The sequence below is a fragment of the Leishmania martiniquensis genome, chromosome 36 (assembly GCF_017916325.1).
Source record: "Leishmania martiniquensis isolate LSCM1 chromosome 36, whole genome shotgun sequence".
Classification (NCBI taxonomy): domain Eukaryota; phylum Euglenozoa; class Kinetoplastea; order Trypanosomatida; family Trypanosomatidae; genus Leishmania; species Leishmania martiniquensis.
The window spans coordinates 548,902-566,753 of record NC_090171.1 but is presented as its reverse complement, the minus strand read 5'-3'; the positions used below and the strand labels follow the sequence as shown (position 1 = coordinate 566,753).

At 61.6% G+C, this 17,852-nt stretch overlaps 1 protein-coding gene across 1 annotated transcript; it reads left to right on the top strand.

Moving 5' to 3' along the window:
- Positions 1–135: 135 nt before the first annotated feature.
- LSCM1_00146 (uncharacterized protein) lies at positions 136–16,887 on the top strand (the record flags this gene model as incomplete). The annotated part of the gene is made up of 1 exon (XM_067317802.1): positions 136–16,887. The coding sequence occupies one exon, from the start codon at positions 136–138 to the stop codon at positions 16,885–16,887; it is 16,752 nt and encodes a 5,583-aa protein (XP_067173907.1).
- Positions 16,888–17,852: the final 965 nt, after the last annotated feature.

Sequence of the window (17,852 nt, the reverse complement as noted above, 5' to 3'; positions counted from 1 at the left end):
CCGCCTCCTCGAACCTCGTCCCCACAGCGACGCCTCCCCCCTTTTCCCTCTCTCCCCTCCCTTCCCTTCCCTTTCCTCTCCATCCCTCCGCCCCCCCCCCCCACACGCGTAATAGGGGCACACAGCATAGGGAAGATGCTCGAAAGTCATGTGGCAGAGCTCCTGGCCACCTATCTGAGCCGCTTCATCGAGAATGTGAGTGCAGATCAGCTGCAGGTTTCGCTGTGGTCCGGTAACGTCGTACTGAATAATGTGCGGCTTCGTAGTGACGTCCTTGAGAGCATTACCGCTCTCCTAAATGGCGAGCAAAGCAGCCGAGAGGAAAACGGTGGAGCGGCATCCTCGTCGACCGCCCTAGACACATCTAGCGCCTCATCTGATGCCCCCGAAGGCGGATCGTTCAAGCACACGTTCTCCGTGCGCATGCTACTGGCCCCGTTCACCGTCGTGAAGGGTGTCATTCGCCAACTCGTCATCACTGTACCGTGGGCCTCGCTGGAGAGCGAGGCGGTGAGGGTGCAGTTCGTTGGGGTGGAGCTTGTCCTTGGCCCTCTGCGTGCGCGTGCTTTCAATGCACAGGAGGAGCAACAGCGAGAACAGGCGATCAAGCAGCAGCAGCTTCATCGGTATGATAAGGATCGTCAGCGCCTCTCGCGCGAAGCGACCGAAGAAACAGCGAGCCAGGTATCGTCCATTATGACGGCGAGCACGGAAGCGAGGCATCTGGAAGGGGGAGCAAAGCCCGTCACTGCAGATGCGAGCGGGGCGTTTGGTGCTTCCTGGTTCAGCTGGCTCTTGGATGTTGATCGCATGAGCCAAATCGCACTTCGCAACGTGAGCTTGACGTTGCAGGACATTTCCGTCCGCTATGAGTTCGACTACGACGGCCTGCACCCCTCCTGCGCATCAGCACTCGGCGTCTTTGTCCAACAGATTCAGCTCACCACCACGAATGAAACGTTTGAGGACGTCTTCAACAAGGACCTTCTGGCGCCCCTGTGCAAGAGGATTGTACTCTCAGACGTGGTGGTCAGCACGCATGCCGTCCGACGGACGGTCCACTGCGCACGGAGTAGCGCTAGCGAGAGGGAAGACGGCCTGACGCCTACCGCGGCGGGCGAGTCAGCGGCGCGTGCGACTGCCTACGACCTGTATAGGTTGCACTGGGCGCATTCTACCGCAATAGTGCGAGTGGAGAAACTGGAGCTGCGGGCGAAAGTAGTGCCACCGGGCTGTGCGTCTAGGAACGCCATTGTGGAGGACGCCCCCATACTCTCCGCAAGTTCTACGGAGCTCACGGTGGCGGCGGCTGACAATATCGAGGTAGACATGTGCTTTGGTGTCGTGCAGGTGCTCGAGTCCATGCGGCGCAGCTATCATCAGAGCCTCCCTTGCGCGCGATATCGAAAGCGTCTGCATCTGTTGCGGCCGACCGAGAGGCACGCAACTCATCATGCGCTCCTCGGTCAGGCTTCGACGTCAGGCTTTGGGTGCCCGACAAGAGAGGGTGCGGCCGCCTCTCGACCATCGGCGCGGCAGAGGTGGTCGTTTGCGCTGCGTTGCGTGCTAGATGATGTGCACCAGCATCACAAGACGTTTGGCTTGCATGGCCAGAGACGGAGCGAGGTGGTGCAGGCGATGGTACAATTTGGACATCTGCGCCGGACCTACGTGGAGTACTGGAAGCGAACAAAAGGGGCTTTCTGGGCACCGCCCCTGACGGCGGTGGAGGCGAAGAAGTTGCAGTCGATGGAGCGGCAGCTACCCTTGTGGCAGGTGGTGTTTTTGAGGTGCCTCGCCAATGCCCAGCTCCTCGTCGAACAAGACGGCTACGCGCGTCAGCGAGCCTTCATTGAGGAGGCTCGCCAACGCACCAAAAAGGGGGGGCTGAGCATCGTCGGCACAGCTGGTGGTGGTAGATCGACGGCTTCGCTGTGGGGATGGCTCTTTGGTAGTTCCGCACAGGCAAAGGAGGACGCCGTAACTCGACCCAGCACACCTTCGCCCTCCACCACGTCTCGCGGCGGCACAGGTGCGAAGTCGGTGCCTGTGCACGGAGGCCCCTCGTTGTGCGACATGCTTGCTGTCGAGTGGGATTTTGGGCGCCGCTACGCTTCTCCGCATTCGCCTCCGTTGCTAAGACCCACCCCGCCGCACAACCACCTCTCCACATTGGCGGAGGAGAACAAATTGTACTTCACGCTGCGTGTACGTTTTGCAACGCTCATTATCCGTGTGGATCCCAACTACTGGCCTCTGAGGCACGATAGCAGTGTACCCGACTCGCCGTCCGCGACTCCGCTGCGGCACGTGAGGCAGCACCTTGCTATACGAACACGCTCGGTGGAGCTTTTCTACACGACTATCCCCGACGATCGGCCGGGCAAGGCATCGCTGTCGTTCTTTATCGGTTCTGCATCGATCGCCTTTGAGGGTGTCTTGCGCTCTGTCCTGTTGCAGTCGAAGGAGCAGTTCAGGGAGGATTTCGTCGTCGTGAAGCGCAACTCCCAGTGCACCCATATTGGCGTTTGGGTGGCACCGCAGCTGGTGATTTTTCAGCCAATGCACGAGTGGAGCTGGTGGTACACAGAGATATCTGCCTTCGCGGAGTGGTTTCGAATGGTGCAGCAGGTGCACTACGCCAGTGGCACCGCCGACGCATCTCCTTGTGCGTTGTCTGCATTAGCAGAGGGGGCACCCTTTGATTTGCGCAGCGCTGCGACCGTCAGCGGTCGCACGACGGCATCGTGCTCCGGCACGTCAACTCCCCGTTTCCAACCGTCGCGAACGGCGGCGACGACAGCGTCGCGTGGGACCCCGGCGCCACCGATAGTTTGCTTGACAATTCAGGCCCTCGACGTTTGCGTTCCTCTATTCGCGCGTGACATTGAGAGCTCCGACTTGGAAATATTCAGCCATCAGCCTTCGGCCTTCTCCTCTGCAGCGTTAGGGGGGTCGCTGCGGGACACGTTAACCCCTGAGAGTTACTCGAGGTGTAGCAAGTGGCATTGGCGCCTATCCACGGAGGCGGTGCCCGGTAGTGGCGACATGACGCACGGGAGACCAGACGGGGCAACGAATCTGCAAAGCAGCAAAGGCGCGCCCTCTGCGCCGCCGGTTCGCAAAAAAAGTGGCGTTCCGTGTGTTGCTGCCCAAAGCGACACAGATGAGTACGACTGCGCGGATTCCTTGCACTCTTCTCATGGCGGGAGTCTCAGCGTCTTTGCGAATGCCACGCCAGCTCGCTACTTCCTGAACAACGAGAGCTGTCTCGTATTGTCAGTCTCCACCACGCGACTGTGGACGGTGGCGCCTGGGATGAAGCGGTACAAAGGGGCCGAGAATGAGTACTACCTCTGCATTGGTGATCACAGCAAGGCGGTCCGCTTGTTTTGTCAGAAGGACGGTAACGCAAACATGCTCAACACCGGCCAGCAGCTCGAGCTGCTCTCCTTTGTCGCTGGTGAGGTGCTCTTCAATCCCAAGGAGCTCACCGTGCTCTTCAACAAGGGTATCAACGCCGTCGCCGACCCCGCTGCTTTCGCGCTTGTGAACGACGCACTGCTCAAGCCGACTGTGTTTACAGATGCTGACGCTGACGGGCAGGCTGTACGCGCGGTGGCGGCCGAGCTGCAGCAGGCAGCGTACAGGCAGTCCACCACGCAAAAGTCCGTAGTTCCATGGCATTTCAGGTCTTCAACCAGTGTGGAACTGCAGCCGGAGATGGGCTCGGCACCGGTAGTGCGGGAGGTGCCACAGGGCTGCGCGCGGCACATTATGTCAGCTCTTTCTGCCACCTTCTTCGTGACGCCGAGCTCAGCGACTTCGGTGGCCGGCCCCGCTTCTAACACCGTGCTTGCTACTGGTGTTTTCGGCGACCGTGTCGTGACCGTTGGCATGGGCATGGCGCACCTCCTGATCCGCTCCGAAGACAATGTGGATCTCGCTGAGCTGGTCTTGGTGGCCCCCGAGAAGTTGCCGTCGGCCACCACACCGTATCGTGAGGCGCTGGCGGCGCTCGGTGCAGAGGAACCACGAGCGATTGAGCTGATGTGCGACCTTGCCGACAGCCACCTGGATACCCTAGACCAGCCCTGCTGCGACGAGCTGCCGCTCGATCCGCCGAGAACCGTAGCGTACCCTCGTTTTCTTCTCTCCATCCCGGACATCACCATGACCACCGCAGCGGGCCGAAAGCTGCTCAACGTCGAGAACTTGACGCTTGTGAAGTCCCCCTCGACCTCGAAGAAGTCTGAGGTGGTGCTCACAATCCAAACCTTGTCAGCGTTCTGCGATCTTGTTTTGGTGCAGCTTTTGGAAGTGTTGATCGGCACGGTGCGTTCGCTGCGGCCTATGACGCTGCCTCCGCAGGCAGCAGCCTATGACCTGATGGGGACGTCGCGCACCGAGGGCGTCGACTTAGCGATGCCGCACCGCTTCTCCGGCGTTCACCCATTTACTGCGCGGGTGCAAACCACTCGAGTGCAAATTCCCCTGAGCAGAGATGACGTGATGAATGCGCCTTATGTGGAAGTGACGGCCAGCATAGGGGACGTCCTCTACACCCTTGACCTCTTCTCGGACGATACCGGCCGGGGTGGGCGCCGTGTGTATCTCCACCTCATCGTCTTGGAAGCGATGCACCTCGTCGACTACGTTGGCGGCGACCCTGAGGTGCGCAGTCTCATTTCGGCGCCCCCGTGGACGGCCTCTTCCTCAGAGGATGACGCGAGACATCCACTACGATGCGAGGTGGAGGTCATGCTTCCTGGCACACCCCTCGAGGGCACAGAAGCTTCAGCATCCACGCGAATGGCAGCGCCGCCGACGTGCCGCGTCACGGTGGTGGGCGGTGCGCTCCACGTGTACTTCCCTTTCCTCTACTTCTTGGCGGCCACTCTGGAGACGGATGAGCGAATTGTGCGTCTTGGCGAGCTGGCCCAATCACCGCTGCTCCGCCGCGGGTATACCCATGCGCGTTGCCTTGCAGATGGCAACCGAGGTGCGAGGGTGTTCGGCGGCGCGTCTCCGTCACGAGAGGAGGCGCCGCTGCCGTTTTCGGTGGAGGTCAACGTATCGGACCTGAATGCTCTTCTAGCAACCGATGCGGCTGTGCCGATTGACCTGAGCAAACAAGATACGTTCTCTGTGGTTCACCTTGAGCGAATTGTGTGCGGGATGTGGCAGGCTCCGTCAGATTCGCCTGCGACGTCAACGACGTCGGGCACGCGGGCGCATGCCTACGTCCACACCTCCGGCGTGCGTCTGCTCGATTCGTTTACCGCGTCACGCGACGTCTGCCTTCCAAATGTGAAGGTGCGTGCAGAGATGGGCGCGCTGCTTGTTCTGAAAGACGACCTCACCGGTTATGAGTGTCAACTCGGCGCGCCGGATGACTGGATGTTGCTGGTGGGAGTGCATCCCGGCACGGAGTCGTCATCTCACCGAGCGGCAACCGTCCATAACGTGGCGAGCAGCACTGCAAGCGACTCCTGTGATGTGGTGGTTCATCTCAGTGCGCAGCAGTGTCACCGCCTTTGCAGGTTTTTCCTGTCGAACTTTGCGCAGCCCCCCATTCCTTCCAGCCGGCGTAGGGCCCTCAGCGGCGGTGTCCATCTGCGGCATGTACTGGGGGCCCATTCAACGGTCACCGTTCCCATGGGAGCGGGCCTTGCGCCTTCATCGGCACACCATGACGCACAAGCGCTGGGCCGCATAGAAGCACCTCTGTCGCCGGCGGTAACGGTACTGCTCACCATTCCTTCACTATCTCTTGTGGTGGATGCAGACGACAGCATAGCGCGCGATATGAGCGCACGCCGGCCGACGGTTCGAAAATTAAGCAAAGAAGACGAAGCGAAATCAACTGTGGCTTTGCCGCGTCCACCATCGCCGTCAACGCATCAGGTCAGCTACGAGGTTTTACTGCGCCGCGGTGGGCACATGTACTCCGCCGCTGGTGGGCGGTGGTTTAGGTCACCGGTAAAGAGCGGTCAGGTGGACGGTGCCGAACTTGTGGCGAGGGAGGTGGTTCGGGAGAGCTTGGCGGAGCACACGGGCACGACTGAGGGAGGAAGAACACACCTGCTTCTGACGGTGGACGTGGTGAGGGTGGCGCTGATCGAGGAGTGTGCGTGGACAGCACCAGGCCAGGTGGACGACTATGCGAGCGATGAAGCCGATGCTGTCAAGGTCTCGGCGGTGTTGCAGAACCCCCATCTCAGAGTGCCGCACATCAAGTGGTGGCTGCACCTATACCGCATGCTCACTGGCGCGTCCTTGACCGACGTCGGTGGCCAGGGCACCGCTGCATATGCGCAAGGCCTCAGCGGAACCGACGGCAATGCCACAAGCTTCCGCGATGTAGTCCAGCATGGACATGGGTGCATCAGTGGCCAGGGCAGCAGCTCCTCGGGCGGGCATCTCTTGACGAGCCGAGGCGGGTACGTGGACGAGGACAAGGCGGCGTTGTCGAGGCGTCAGGGCCACCTTGCATGGCGGCAGCACGCCTCGCGCCGATTTCACGGCACCTTTGAGATGTTACACGCACAGGCTTCTTTGTTTGTTGTCGGCAGCACCAGCGGAAAGCAGCAGCCATGGTGCCAGCTCACGGTTTCGGAGGCCAAAGTTACGGCATCTCCCATCTCGAGTGTCTGTGAATGCGGTTGCGAGCACACCGAGAACGCGGAGTCTCCTTCCTACACGTTTGTCTTGGAGGTTCCACGCTGTCCTGAGTTGCTGCTTCGGCTTCTCTCACATGAGGCCGACAGCGCCGACAGGCTAGAGTCGAAGCATTCGCCCGGGTCCTGTTACGCCTCCGTCCTTCGCCGACCGCCTGCGCAAGCTCCTGACAGGGAACCCGGTGCCCCCGACGTAAAGAGCAGCTGTTGTCGACAGGCCGCCGCCGCGGTGGCGCATAGTAATGAGGCGCTCCTCTCTCTTCGCCTTCTGTGCTCCTCCGAAGCTGGTAGTTCGAAAGCGCTACAGTGCGGGCGCAGCTACTATGCAACAGATCTTACGTTATACCGTACGTCTGCGGTGCAGGTGCGACTCCAGCACGTGCTTCTCGAGCTACCTGCCATTCCGCTATTCTTTCTTCTTCGTGAGGTACTGCGGCAGGCGGAGGAGGTGCAGTCTGTACAAGAGATGAAACCGCTCTCCCAAACTTTGCTGCGCGACGGCCAATGTGGCGAGTCGATGGCGCGTGAGTATATGGGGATTGAGGTGGAGCTAACGGATGCAGAAGTGCGACTGCTTGCTGGGCCTACGCCTGGAGACGATCTGTCGGCTATCTGCGATGCTGGCAGCGGCCCTGTTTCCTGGAGCGTCGCCGTAGGCTCATTTCGGTTGACGACGAGTGTCGAGCTCCACAACGTTTTCACCAGCACCCGAGATGCAGCAACGCTCATTGGTGACGAGCTCAGTAGTGAGTGGCGAGTGCGGGTGTGGCACATGATACCGCAGCTGGCGGTTCATGGCGTCGTCCTCTCCACGACCAGCGGGACTCAGGCCCAGTGGCCGCTTCCGGATGTGCACATAAAGGCGTCCCTCCCTCTGATGGGCAAGGTTCTCTGCGTGCGTCCCCAGCGGGCCACAGGCGCAGACGATGAGGTGGAGCACTCGTTAACGCATGATGGCAGAGCGCTTCGGAAGGGGTTTAGCAGCACAGCCGATCTTTTCCAGGTGGAGCCAACTGTGGCGACGGCGTTCAGCGAGCTGCATTATCACGTTTTGGCGAGTCTCCGCGTCGACGCGGGATCCGAAGGCGACGACGCTGCCGGCGAGGCACCGGGTCCGGCGGCTCCCGTGCAGGTTTGTCTACCTACAGTTTTCACCTTGGCGTCAGCTGCGGCGCGCCTCGTTGCGTTGTGGCGGCAGACGCAGCGGCCCTGTGAGCTGAGGGTCGAAGCTGCTGTAGAGTCCCGCGCAACGGGCAGCAACGCCGGCTGGTGGCCTTACGGGGCGCAGGACTGCCTTGGGCTGCTCACCTGGTATGAGCTGGAGCTGTACTTTCCTGGACACCGACTCGAGGTGGCGGTGGACACACCAGCGGCGATGGCGGGTGACGCGATCACTTCTGCGCTGGAACCAGACAGTGTCGTGTGCGTCTCGGTGGGCGGGGCGATCACCGTAGAGGTGAGGAGAGAGGACACTGAGGAGGGGGGAGGGGAAGTGAAGATGCAGGGTATTGTGCAAAATGGTGGTGAGGAAGGGAAAGAGGAGTCCGTTAGCGGCATCGCAGACGCGAGTGTAGCAGAGGCAGTGGTGCGCACGCTCTTCCGCCTGCGGACGGGCCCACTGCTCGTCCATGACGGCGCCGGAAGTCTTCTCTTGCACGTCTCTGAGACTAACGAGAGCGCCATGACAGGGACGCTCATCGCCGAGTACGCCCCTGCAGAAGCTCGACTACACGTCATCGTGGGGAGGGTAGCGATGCACGCCAGCTACTTGACTGCAGCTTCCATGGTCCGCTTGTGGAGGGCATATCGCGCTTGGGGGCAGAAATGGGAAAGCACTGCCATGTGCGTGCCGCAGCCTGCAACTCGCGTGGACGAGACGAAAAGCGAGTGTGAGTGGGTCACGCGTGGCGAAAACAGCGGTCAGTCAGGTTGGCTGCAAAGCCTCACCACCGAGGTTCGCCTCACTGAGTTGCTGCTTGCTCCCGCAGCCCGTCTGTGTGTACGGCAAGCGCACATGACCTTCTCTCCAGCTGACTGGGAGGCAGAGGTCGGCACGGCAGCTGCGCTGGAGGTACGCTGTGAAGAAGCGTGCCTCCATTCCATGATGACGTACTCTGGCGCTCCCGGCGCCTCGGCGTCCACGGTGCTGGCTCGAACATGCTCGCCAGTGCTGGTCATCACGAGAGCGCAGCGGCAGGCCCTCGCACTAGAGTACCGCACGCCGTTAGTTTCTGTCATGAACAGCGACGCCCACAGCTGGGCCATGTGCGCCTTACGCGCTGCTAACGTGCTGACGGGTATTGTGACTGCGATGAATGCTGGTGCTGATGTCACTTCTCAGCACGAGACCGCGAGCGCCACGCTGGCAGAGGGTTGTGTGCCGTGGTGGGTGATGTGGATTCCCCGTGCAGAGATCGACGTGCGCAAGGCTGAGTTGCTGTGCTTCGCACCCAGCAATGGGTGTACCTGTTTCACTCCCCCTGCCGTGTGCTTGGTGGCACGGCAGGTGGCTTTACGCCTGGGAGACTCGGCAAGAACGGGCGACTGTGACGATGTCAAGAGGAGGATTGGTGTTGAATTGAGCATTTCTGCAGAGCTTTTCGCGACGTACCGCAGCGGCGTCCTGACCGATGCTCATGCGCATTCTCTCCTCGGCGACGTTATAACAACCTTTGCTCTCTCTTCTGAGCCAGCCTTGAACACGGTGGAGGTGACTTTTTCAGCAGCGGCAGCAGCGGGGCAGAGTGCTGTCAGTTTTTATGTGCCCACAGGTGACGCCTTGGCGAATACGGTGGCTGCGCTCGCTCTACTCGCACGGGCAGAGGTTCCGCGCCGATATGGACAGGCAGGAGTGGCCAGTCGGAGTCTTGTGTCTCGCGCTGAGGGCCGCCGTAGGGGTGGGGCGCTCTGGCATGTGCGAGTAGACGTTCCTGGAGTGCTGCTGCACTGCGTCGTGGCAGAGGGCGTCTTCCCTTTTTCAGCGTCGACAGCGTCGACGCTGTACTCGATCCGTATTGGTGAGATTCACGCCGAAATGTGCACCCGTCGCGGTACTGGAGAGGGCGGTGCTCGAGAGCCGTTTATGGAGGTGTGGGTGTCCAGTGCCGTGGGTGAAACAGTGGTCACAGAGGCCGCAGACGCAACGGGCGATCGCTTCGGGAGCATGCCGTGGAAATTTTTTGAACTTCGTCCAGCGACGGAGTCATGTAGCGCTTGCCCGCCCTCCATCGTGTCCGCCACGGGTGAAGCCATGGGCACCCGCGGCAGCAGCAGCAGCGGCAGCGCCGGGCTTTCTCTAGTGCAGAGATCCCTCTCACTCCCGCAGGGAGGCGAGGAGTGCGGTAGAGCCGCGCCGTACTGCACTGCCGACGAAACGACGGCTCTGGTGGTCCGCCTTCACGCACTGCACGCACATCCATCCTTGACGCTTCTCCAGCTGCTGACAGAGCGCGTACTGCGCCCGTGTGTTACGGGGATTTCTACAGCCTTGTCGGCGGACGCGGGTGCGGCCCACATACTCGAAGGCCTGAAGTGCACGGTGCTCCGCGTCGATCGTGCCACTGCGGTGCTGCCAACATCCAGGTCGGTTAATCGCCGCGCTGGACAGGTGCGTGTAATCGAAGTGGTGACAGACTGGGACCTATGCGACGACTTGCGACTCGGCGGCGAGGATGGCTTTCAGCTGCACTTCCGCGGCACTGCCGGGCGTAGCGTCATCACGGTACGTGGCGGTGGTAGTGCTGGTGGCAACAAGGATCACGGCAACGCGGCAACCATCTTTCTCGGGTTGCCCGTGAGTGCGAACGGAGAAGTGAACCCTGCCATACGCGTGGATCCAGACTTGACTGCGCGCTTCGAGAATATTAGCGTTATCCTCGGAGAGGAGCCGCTCGCAAGACGCCAAGATGCGTTCGTGCTTGAGGCGTTCGTGGAGCTGGGGGAGCGTTCCCTGTGCCTCCTTCCTTCCCCGTTTGCGAGCGCGAATGCGTCGCCAGCGCCGACCGCCACAGGGACGGCGCTGCAGGGGGCAGAAGCTAGCACCTCACTCGACCCTGGCGACACTGTGGTCAACACAGCGGGGCTGCTGAAGCCGATATCCTGGTTCTGGGCGATGTCTGTGATGCGGTCGGTTGATGTGGCTGTTGGCTTCGACGTATCCCTCACAGCTGGCGCGCGGCGTCTTGCGGCGACAGGCGCGGCAGCAGCACGGTACCGCTTCGAGGAGAAGCGACATTCTCAGCGCACGCTGCGCAGCGAGCACGAGGGCGAGTTCACCGTGACGTTGCATAGGTGCATCTCCGAAAGCGGCCCTCTGACCGCCTGCCCTGTTGCCGCCACGGCCTACTTCAGCTTCACGGCAGGCGAAAACCGGCTTCGGGTCGTGCTGAACGGTGGCTCCACGGCGTGGCGGCTACCACTGGGGCACGCTCATGTTTTGATGGGGGTGGGCAGGCTGGTGCAACGGGCGCTGTACCACGCCCCATCGCCCCCGCCGCCACAAAGTTCATGGCCCCCCCAAGCCACAAGCGGCAGTTTGCCTCATGAGGCCACACGGCGCCCCACCCCCGTGAACGCGAGAGCGGAGGTGCCGTCGTGGGCCCTCACCCTAACCAGTGACGCTGGCAGCATCTTGGCAGTGCTCATTGTCGAGCGCGTTTGCTTGCAGTGCTCCACGGACGTCGACCTCGCCGACGCCGCGCTGACGGCGGAGGCGATTGTGTGTCTGCGAGACTGTGTAGAGCCGGATGACGAGCCCGATGGACCCCAGAATGCGGTGGCGCTCTACGCTACGCGGAAGTCAAGCACGGCGCTGCACATGACTGCGAAGGGGGGGCGCGTTCTCTTTAGTGCTCATCCCCGGGTCTCTGTCTCCTCCTCGCGCTTCTGCCCTGGAAGTCGCTCCTTGTCGGTCTCGGTCCACATCGACGATGTCGTCGCGACGCTGCCCACGGCTGCCGCTGCTCGGCTTCTGCAGCGCCTGACGCGGGAGATGGACGCGGGCATGCTTGTGTTCTGTAACGAGAGTGGCGTCGAGATGGAGGTGACGGAGGCCGAATCGAACGCGATGGCGTCTGACAGTGGCGTCTCGCGGTGGCACCTACCGGCAGAGCCAGGGCGGCTTGTGAGCACGACCATTCCTGTTTCTTGTGCCGTGTTGATGTTGACGCCCGTCGAAAGGCCGGCCGGCGGTGCCTGCGGTATGGCCGCTCGGAAAAGCGATAAGTGCACCGAGGGCGTTGCGTTGAGCATTCAGGCCGTGTGTGGCGGTAGTGTCTGTCGAGTGTCGCTGCCCGGCTATGACTCTGCGCTGGGGGCGTTGGACCTAGTTGTGCGAAAGAGTGTTCTCGAAGGGGTGGAGGTGTTGCACTTGACAACGGCCGTGGCGCTTGCGAACGGGTTTTACGCCGGCACTGCCGATGGCCGTCGCCGGGCGCCAGCGGCTGCAAGCGCCGTTAGCGTGACAGCAGACTCTGCACGACTTGCTGTGCCGCCGCGCTCGGGGCGTTACATTCCCTTACCTCTGCTTCGCGAGTGTCTGGCCCTTGAGCTTCACGGCTGCGCGTATACGCCAGTCGCAAAGATGCTTACATGGGCGATGCTTGCGGATGCCATGACGGCAGTGGCTGATCAGGCTGCCAGCTTCGGCGACGGAGGCAGCGGTGGGGCACGGGAGAGCGGGACTGCCTCCGGGTTCATGGTCTATGGCAACTTGTATGCGCACGGGACGGAGACCGCCGAAAACGGCAACGAGCGCGGCAGCGAGTTGCGCGCTCCTGCACTCTGCAGTCGGGTGCGGGCTCTTGACGCGTGCACAGTGTCCTTTCCGATGCTCCTCAGCCCAGTGACTTCCGCCCGTGAGAGCTCGCTTCGTATGGAGCGCACTGCGGACAGCAGCAGCGGTGCCACGCTTGGCGTTGCATCTGAATCACAATCGCAGGTTTCTGCGCCGGATGCGGAGGGTGGCTCTGGGATAGGGCGCGTCGTGCAGCTGACATGGCGGCGCCTTTGCTCACGACAGGGTATGCCACTCTTTACTGGGCGGCTCGTGCCCAGCGAGTACATCGTCGCGGTGGAGCCGGTGTGGACGCTGTGGAACTGGACTGGGTGCCGGCTGCGGCTTCGACTGCGCACTTTTCGCGATGGCGCTGCTGGCTCTCCATTAAAGACGCCGTACCGCATGTCTTCATCGCCGCCAACCCCGCTTGCCGGTGGCAGCACCTCCAGCGATATCGTGGCTTCAGCGGAGGTGGAAAACGGTATGTGCTTTCAGTGGACCCCGGCGACACTCGACGTTTTGCGTGAAACGGTGTTTGCCTTTTTTCTGCTGAGGGCGCCATCGCTTGGGGACGATGCGACTGCTTCGCCGAATTGGCCTGCCTCCTCGCAGTGGTGGTCGGTTGCGGCGCCACTTTCGCTGCAGGAGCCTCCGCCATCGTACATGAGACTGCAGCAGGGAAACGGCACGACGCGTGGCGCGCTTCGCGTTGAGCAGCGCGGCCCGTCAAACATCGTGCTGCGGTGTGCCGCGCTGCTCCGCTCGGGCTTGGCGCGGCCAGTGTACCTGAGGGACGCCGATCAGCCGCAGCCGCTGCTCGGCGCTGGTGCACACGGATGCGTTATGCCTCAGCAACAGGTGCCTCTCTTCTACTCCGAGTACGCGACAACTTTTGCCCCGAAGGCTGACCGAGTCGGGTTTAAGCTGTCTGACCGTCCAGTAGCCAGCGCCGCAGTTGCTCAGGAAACTGAAGCCTACTACCTCACATCGCCTATTGTGGCGAAGTTGCTGTCCGCGTGCGACCTGAGCGATCGGACGCACTTTTACACTGTGTCGAATGTGCCTGACGCACGAGTTGAGCCGGCTGCTGGCATCCAGGGCGTGAGGTGTGGAGAGGGCGCTGGAGAGGAGAGCGTACCGGCATCAGTGCTGTCTTGTTTGTGGACGCCAGAGCCGGCAGCAGTGGTGCAGCTGCGCTCGCTGTGTCGCATCCGCAACACAGATCTGGGCCGGACGCTGCTCGTGATGCCATACGACGCGTCAGCCGAGGGCGACGTGCAAGGGGCTAAACCGGCACCGCTGATGGTCACACCCGTTCCTCCTGGCGAGGAGCGGGAGGTGACAGAGTTCAGTCCTCACGCCAAGGAGCCTGAGGTGCAGTTCTGTTACACTACAAGTGGTAGCCTTGCGCTGGCGCACACGTGGTCACCGCCCGTGAGGCTGCTCTCGCTCTCCACGTTGACGCAGCCGCTTGTGCTGAAGCACGCATGCATTCCGCCCCACTTTCAGGGAGGGGGGGCGGATGCGTCAGCAGAGGAGCTCCCCTTCGCCATGAGCCCTGTGCGTCGTCGCTCAGGCGCGCCGGTGGAGCTGCCGGTGGACCATTTCCGCTGTCTCACTGTGCAGTCGAGAATGACGAGCGCGTCTTTGTGTGTTAGCGTAGGGCTTCAGGCTATGCCGCCAGTGAAGATTGTGAACCGTCTGAACACCACCTTACTATTCGCTCAGTGCGCGCTCGCGACTGACTCAGACTTCGCGTCGCCACCGTCACGGTCTGGCACCGTGAGCACAGCCTTGTGCTCCCGCGCGGCGTGCCCTCGCAGTTACGTGGTTGAGGCAGAGTCAGTGAGCTACGGCTGCTGGGAGGTGCCAACGCAAGATACTCCTGGGCTTCGGTTGACATTGTTTTCGAACGTGCGCAAAGGGCTCAGCGTCAGCGATGACGTGGATTTGCTGCGGTGCGCGGCCTCACCGTCGTCTGGCACGCGAATCGGCAACACAGACGCTTACGTCTATGTGAGCCTTGACCACAGGTTGCAGCAATACACAGTGACGGTTGCGCCCACTCGGCGGCTGGAGAGTCGAATGCTGTTTCAGCCCCGTCGGCTTACCCAGGTGGAAGTATACGTGCGCAGCTGCATCGTCTATGTTGCTGCTATTACAGTCCCGACGGCGGGCCCCTTTGCACGCAAGAGCCTCCTCGCGCTGGGCGCACGTGGCCGTATGCGACTGCGTTGTGGCGCGCGTAGCGGTGAGGGCGCCGATTACGACACGGTGCCACTTCACGCCACGGACGAGGATGTTCTCAGCCTCCTCAAGGAGGAAGAGCTCGATGTCGTTCTTGTGCGTCTCCTCGGGTTCTATGGCAGTACTACCGTAACGGAGCGTCACTTAATGGGGAGTGCGTCGCTGGCGTTGCTGGAGGTTGTGGACTGCACGATGGTAGAGGCCGCCTATCCTGTCCTCCTCCGTGTTGGCCCCCGTGCCAGCAGTGTTTCGGTGAGCGCTGAGGGAGGAACTAATGGTGGAGAGCGTGGTGCGAAAGGTGAGCGAGGGAGCGGTAGCGCTGCGATCGTGCCAGACTCATCCGGGGACACGACGGCGTCAGAGCCGTCGACGAGCGTACCGCACCTCAAGGACCCTTCGTGGTTCTCGGTAGAGGTGCAGCTCAGTCGCCCTGAAGGGGCCGCTGCTGGGGACGGGGTTGTCATCCTTCCTGTGCCGGAACTGCGCATCACGGTGCCGCCCATTGTCGTCCGCACTGACGATGACTTTCTCTTTACCGTGCGCAGCACAGCGGAGCGACTGAGCGAAGAGTGGGCATCAGCAACGCCTGGCCTGGCTGTTGAAGACGCAGGCGAGCGGCGGGACATCCTTGCCACTACACGCGCCGCTGTCCTGGGCGATGCGATGACGCGCACTTCTCGCTGTAGGTACAGCATCTTTGTGTATGTCTTGCAAGTCTCTCCTATTGCGGTGGAGGTGACGTACACCCGTTGTGGCCATCGGCACTACAGCCCGTTCGAGGGTCTGGCGCGCATTGCCGAAAACCTCATCCCTTCTGTCGAGGGCCTTTCAGTCTCGCTGAGGGAGGTACACTTACGCCAGGTAGAGCTGCGATCGAGCAACTCCCTCTTCGGCATCGCGCGATCGTTTCTGTGGCCCCTTTACCGGACACAGCTGCTGCTGCAGAGCTACAAGGTTGTCGGCTCGCTGGATGCACTCGGCAATCCCCGCGCGCTCCTCGGGAGCTGGTCTCGGGGCGTATGGGAGCTCTTAAGGAACTCGGCTGGCCAGAGCCGATGGGCCGGTACTCGCGAGTTCTTGCGGACGACCACGTCATCGACTTTGCACTCTGTCGGGGTGGTGGCGCGCAGCATCGGCAACCTGGTCGGGGCCCCACCCCCGACGGTGACACACTGCGTGTCGCACGCTAGCTGCCCCACTTCGGCCAGCGAAGGCGCCGTACTCTCGGCAACGCCGCGTCGCGGCGTCCTTGGCGAGGTGCTGCACGCGGTGGGCGGCGGCATCTCGGATGCTGTAACAAAGCCGATCCGCGGCGCCCGTGAGAGCGGCCTCAGCGGCTTCTTGGTTGGCATCGCTGCCGGCGTGATCGGTCTCGCCGGCCGCCCAATCTTTGGCTTCTTCCGCGGGGTGAGTGCCACGTCAGAGTTTTACGCGCGCCTTCTAGGTGGCTTGGGTGAGCTGACGGAGGTGGAGGCACGGCGCGTTGGCCTTGAGCGCAATTACCGTGTTGTGCTCACCAGCACCACGGGTGCACTAGTGTCGCGGGAGATGGAGGGGGTGAAAGGGGACTCTTCGAGCGCCGCTGCCGAGACCCCGAGACACGGTTTGGCGCGCGCGCCGCCGCGGAGGTTTTTGTATCTTCTGACACACGCCATGTACGATCGGGTCTTCGCAGACATTCCACGGTGGCGCCGCGGGGACGAAGCGAATGTGCGGCTTGCGGTCGACCGGGTCGGGATCTGCAACACGGCTCTTCACATACCGTACGCCTCCCTGTGCGCCTTTTTTTCGCCGAGTGAATTCCGCGCCGCCCTGCCCTGTGCACTCACAGCCCTCCTCGCGAGCAAACTCATCAGGTTGCTTTCTCGCAACGGCACTGCTGGCGCATGCCGAGCGGCTGTCAGTGGAGGCAAGGGTAGCGGGAAGGCGCACGGCGAGTACCACACAGGCGAAGGCCAGGCGCCATGGACACAACAAACACACGAGTGCGCGCGGGCATTGTACATCAAATCCTCGCTTGGCGTGCGGGCGTTGCGGACGCACGTAACGGATCAGGTTTTTGTGTGCGTCTGCTCTCTTGCGGAGGTGGAGGCCTTCTTGACGGCGACGGAGGAGCAGCGAAAGTACTCTGTGGCGCTAGCGAGAGCGATGGGTGCCGCTGGGGAGCATCTGTTGGCGCCCTGAAGGCTCTGGAGTAGAAGACAGAAAAGCAATCGTGATGAGAGCGGCACTACGAAAAAAGAAAACGTGTTTCGTGTGGGGGAACCTCATATGACACGAGATAAGGGTATACGCTGAAGTGTTGGTGTCTTTCTTGGGTTTCTTCATGCGCCGATGCCGACCTGTCCGCAGCGAACTAATTTTATGTGCGGTCACCGTGACGCCTCCGTCACTGCTCCGCTCTGTTTTTGCCCCCCCCCCCCTGCCTCCCCTCCTTTCCAATGGGTTTTGCGTTGTGCGCGCCTCATTCCTCTGCTCGTTATGCGTCGCCTCTGATCTTTGTCTACAGACGTACACACACCCACACAAAAGAAAACGCCGAGAATAGTCGTTTGCCATTACAAAACAAAAACGCACATGAGACACAGATGTCTATGGGGAGGTCCTCACGAGGGCCTTCCAGATGAGCTTCTACTCCGGAAGGCAGCACTCGCTGGAGCATCGGCTCGCGTTTCTCTTTTTGCGGGGACGAGGAGTGCGGAGCGGAAGTGGAATCGGGCTTCCCAATGCTCTCCGCTTTTCACCACGCCGCTGATTCGCACATTGTTCGCCAGTGTAGGTCTCACAGCAGGGGTCTTTATACCCACGCTTACTCTCTCTATCTGCTCTCTGCTTTGTTGGTGCACACAACTTTCCTCGACGCTATGCATGCCAAACATCCTATACGCTTCTCCTCGGTCCTCACCATTCCTGACCCTACCGCCGATCATGCGTGCCACATACATCAACACGGCTTGCCCATCTTCTCACGGCCGCTAACGCTCTTCCTAATCCACCACTGAACGTCACATATCTCACGTTGCCGCCCGCCTTCGCTGGACGGTGACCACGCCTGAAAACAGCCATCAACAGCATTCTCTCGACTTCTCTCTCTATTTCCTCCCCTCTTCCCCCGCCCTACCGCTCTGTGGCCGCTTCTCGACGCAGCT